This window comes from Palaemon carinicauda, chromosome 27 (genome assembly GCF_036898095.1).
Source record: "Palaemon carinicauda isolate YSFRI2023 chromosome 27, ASM3689809v2, whole genome shotgun sequence".
Taxonomy (NCBI): domain Eukaryota; kingdom Metazoa; phylum Arthropoda; class Malacostraca; order Decapoda; family Palaemonidae; genus Palaemon; species Palaemon carinicauda.
Window position 1 is genome coordinate 16,523,925 of NC_090751.1, and position 3,755 is coordinate 16,527,679.

General features: G+C 35.1%; 1 protein-coding gene across 1 annotated transcript in view; it reads right to left on the reverse strand.

Annotated features, from left to right (window-relative positions):
- Nucleotides 1-2,509: 2,509 nt before the first annotated feature.
- Nucleotides 2,510-3,755, reverse strand: part of LOC137621108 (uncharacterized transmembrane protein DDB_G0289901-like) — a 5,449-nt gene continuing 4,203 nt past the window's right edge. The window contains exon 2 of the mRNA XM_068351539.1: nt 2,510-3,755. This exon is cut by the window's right edge and continues 969 nt beyond it. Within this exon, the coding sequence (XP_068207640.1) occupies nt 2,617-3,755 (1,139 nt within the window). The 3' untranslated portion in view covers nt 2,510-2,616.

A 3,755-nucleotide genomic window follows, 5' to 3' on the forward strand; every position in this document is an offset into this window, starting at 1 on the left:
TCCTCTGCAGGACAATGGCCTTAGACATGTTAATTCATGCCTGGGGTTTGGCCAGTTTTTATCACCACGCTGACCAGTGCTAATTGTTAACGGTTGGAGATTTTTGTATGGTCCCTCACGTAGTATGGGTGAACATATCTAGTATAGCGTTGCTGATCATGACAATACCCAAACCCTTTAACCACGTTATGGTAACCTCACTCAGAAAGGATATATATATATATATATATATATATATATATATATATATATATATATATATATATATATATATATATGTACTGTATGTATGTATATATGTATATATATACACATACATACACATATATATTTATATATTTATTTATTTACTTGTTTGTTTATTTATTGCCGAGTACTAGCGAAGACTATTGTACTTATTGTGCTTACAGCGTGTGGTATAGGTGGTGACCTAGTGATGCTTGCTTAACAACGCTGATCAAATGGTCACTTATATATCAAATATTCAGATGAAAAATACCAATTCTTCTCTAATATCTATATCTTTGTATATTTTTATAATTTATGTTGGTGTGTTGTATACATCTATATTTTTCTACGGGGTGACTAAGGAGCGCGTTATTGATCTCACCTGGCTTCATTATTTTGGTCATTATGTTAGGAATGTGTTGTGGATTTACTTTCATACGGAAGTTACGTTCTTAGTATAATGCACGAGGTTAAAGAAGCCTAAGCATGGCAGTACTGTTTTTTTTATATATATATATTACCATGATAGTTATACTCATCTTTATCATGATTATGTATTATAAGATTTTCATATCCGTTGTTTTATTGAAGCTTCTCATGCAGTTTTTTTTTTTTTATTCTTTACCTTATTAAGGAATGTTTTTCATGTAGGTAATTTGTGTTTTATAAATTTGGCCAGTAAACAGACAGCACATTATAAGTTTTTAGAAAGATGTTTACAAAATACCGTATACAAAGGCTTAATCAAGTTAGATGCGCATTGGAATGGACTACAATGAGGAACTTGATATTATTATCACTTAATTGTACCACACAACTTATAGTACTCCTTTTGAGCCATTTGGTTACACTCATAAAAAAAAGATTACAACTTTCTAACAATCATATAAATTACTTGAGTTTGGTCTTGAATCTGTGGTAAAGTTACTATATTTTTGGTAGCTGTAAGTTTTCACTTTTGTAGTAATTTCTACTGTATTGTTTTTAATGAAAAGATATATAAACAAAGTATTGTTATAGAGGAGAAGCAAGTGCAGTGCTCTTCAGCATCGGAGTTATTATGGGAAAAACTTCTTTGTAGCTAATTGTAAAGACGAACTAATTTAGTCTTGCAGCAAGTCATACCGATAGGGAGACTTATCTTTTTGTACATTGCGGAGGAGATGGAAAGATGGACACTGCAAGTGGTTCATTGTATCCAAGATAGATATTAATAAGCATGATGGAAAGATGATTTTATAGTGTTGAAATGAAGTTTTAGTAAACATTTCTAGAAAAGTGTTTTCTTGAGGAGGGATTGAACGAATATACCAAAACATAATAAAACTATTAATTAAAGCTATTACTTGTTAGGGCAACAACAGAGAAATACAGGAATTTGCAATCGTTATTTCATCAGAAATCAAATATTTTTGTTTGGTTAAGGGGTACAAAAGGTAGACCTCATTGTTCATTAGGTCAAGTGTATGGGTGAGACAAGTGAGTTTCACCTTGAATAACGTTCACTGTGCGCCAGGTAGCTTTAGTGCTGTATTGTAGATATTTTATAAATTGTCTTGTTAGATAGAAGATTCTGTTCTATTAATCTAACCAGTTTACCGTTTTATCTCTTGTTTATATACCCTTTAAATTTCATAAAACACTTCATCATAATTATAACCACTTCTGTTTCAAATATTTAATACGGAGGATTTTTCCATCCATGGAAAATTTCTTGTAATGAAACTAAGATATGTAGTTCTTTTAGCTCTGTAGATCATGACAGTAAACAGGTTAGTATCGCATTTTTTACTGTACATCTAGTGAAAGGCTAGTAGAGTAACACAACAATTATATGCAGTATTCTTTATTACAAAAATATACGGAGATTGTTAGTTTGCCAGTATCTTTGCGACAAAGTTCGACGATGATATGGCAGAATTCGTAACATAATTCAGGGTCGATGTTTGGTTCGTTCTTGTCAAGTCAGTGAAGATAAGACACTGGAACAAGATTTCACCATGCAGTACCCCTGAAAGTGATTAATGAATAGTATCTGGTGTGTATAAGTAAAGAAAAGATTAGATCTAAGTGTCAGTTATGAGGGGAAAGAACTAATTTCGTTTAGGATTGAAGGCTAACATTTTAACGTTTGCTTTGCGTATACGGTCGTTATTTGTGTATTTAGAAAAGCTTTATTAGTTAGAATGAGGAGGAGAGCCGTTTTATTTAAGGGTGAAAGAATATTGAAGGTCCTGGAGGCATTGTTTTGTTTTTTAAAAGAATGTCGATAGCCATATTTAGGTGGCAATGGCATAAGAATCTGAAGGAACTAGAAGAGCACCATTGCCATTTCCAGCACCTCTGCTGTAGTCATTATAGCTATTTTCATTTCCATGGGTAATCCCATTAAGATTTATTTGATGTGAATCCAGATTCATTGCCGTTTGTTGCGTCATTTCCGTTACCTGCTGTAGCACCATATCCATTACCGTTTGATCTGAATCTTTTTTCATTGCCGTTTGTTGCACCATATCCATTACCGTTTGATCTGAATCTTTTTTCATTACTGTTTGTTGCACCATATCCATTACCGTTTGATGTGAATCCAGATTCATTGCCGTTTGTTGCGTCATTTCCGTTACCTGCTGTAGCACCATATCCATTACCATTTGATCTGAATCTATTTTCATTGCCGTTTGTTGCACCATATCCATTACCGTTTGATGTGACTCCAGATTTATTGCCGTTTGTTGCGTCATTTCCGTTACCTGCTGTAACACCATATCCATTACCATTTGATCTGAATCTATTTCCATTGCCGTTTGTTGCACCATATCCATTACCGTTTGATGTGACTCCAGATTTATTGCCGTTTGTTGCGTCATTTCCGTTACCTGCTGTAGCACCATATCCATTACCATTTGATCTGAATCTATTTCCATTGCCGTTTGTTGCACCATATCCATTACCGTTTGATGTGAATCCAGATTCATTGCCGTTTGTTGCATCATTTCCGTTACCTGCTGTAGCACCATATCCATTACCATTTGATCTGAATCTATTTTCATTGCCGTTTGTTGCACCATATCCATTACCGTTTGATGTGAATTCAGATTCACTGCCATTGGTTGCATCATTTCCGTTACCTGCTGTAACACCATATCCATTTCCGTTTGATGTAGCTTCATTGCCATTTCCTGTACTATATCCATTACTGTTTGTTGCACCATTTCCATTACCGTTTGTAGCACCGTTTCTATTGGTGTTTGTAGCGCCATTTCCGGTGGAACTGTAACCGTTGTCATTTACAGGACCATTTCCATTGCTGAGGAAATAGCCATATGTGATATCAGGATTGACTCCAAGGAGTTCGTTGACCGAGTAGTAGGATTTAGCATTAGCGCAGTCAAAGTTGAACCACCAGTCACAGATAAGGTACTGTTGATTGAAGATGGTACCGTTGGGGCAAAGGAAGGAGTCCTGCTGGCGAACTTCATTAGGTCTGATTTGGCAGATGTGGAAGACCTGGCAGCCAGTTTCAGGGG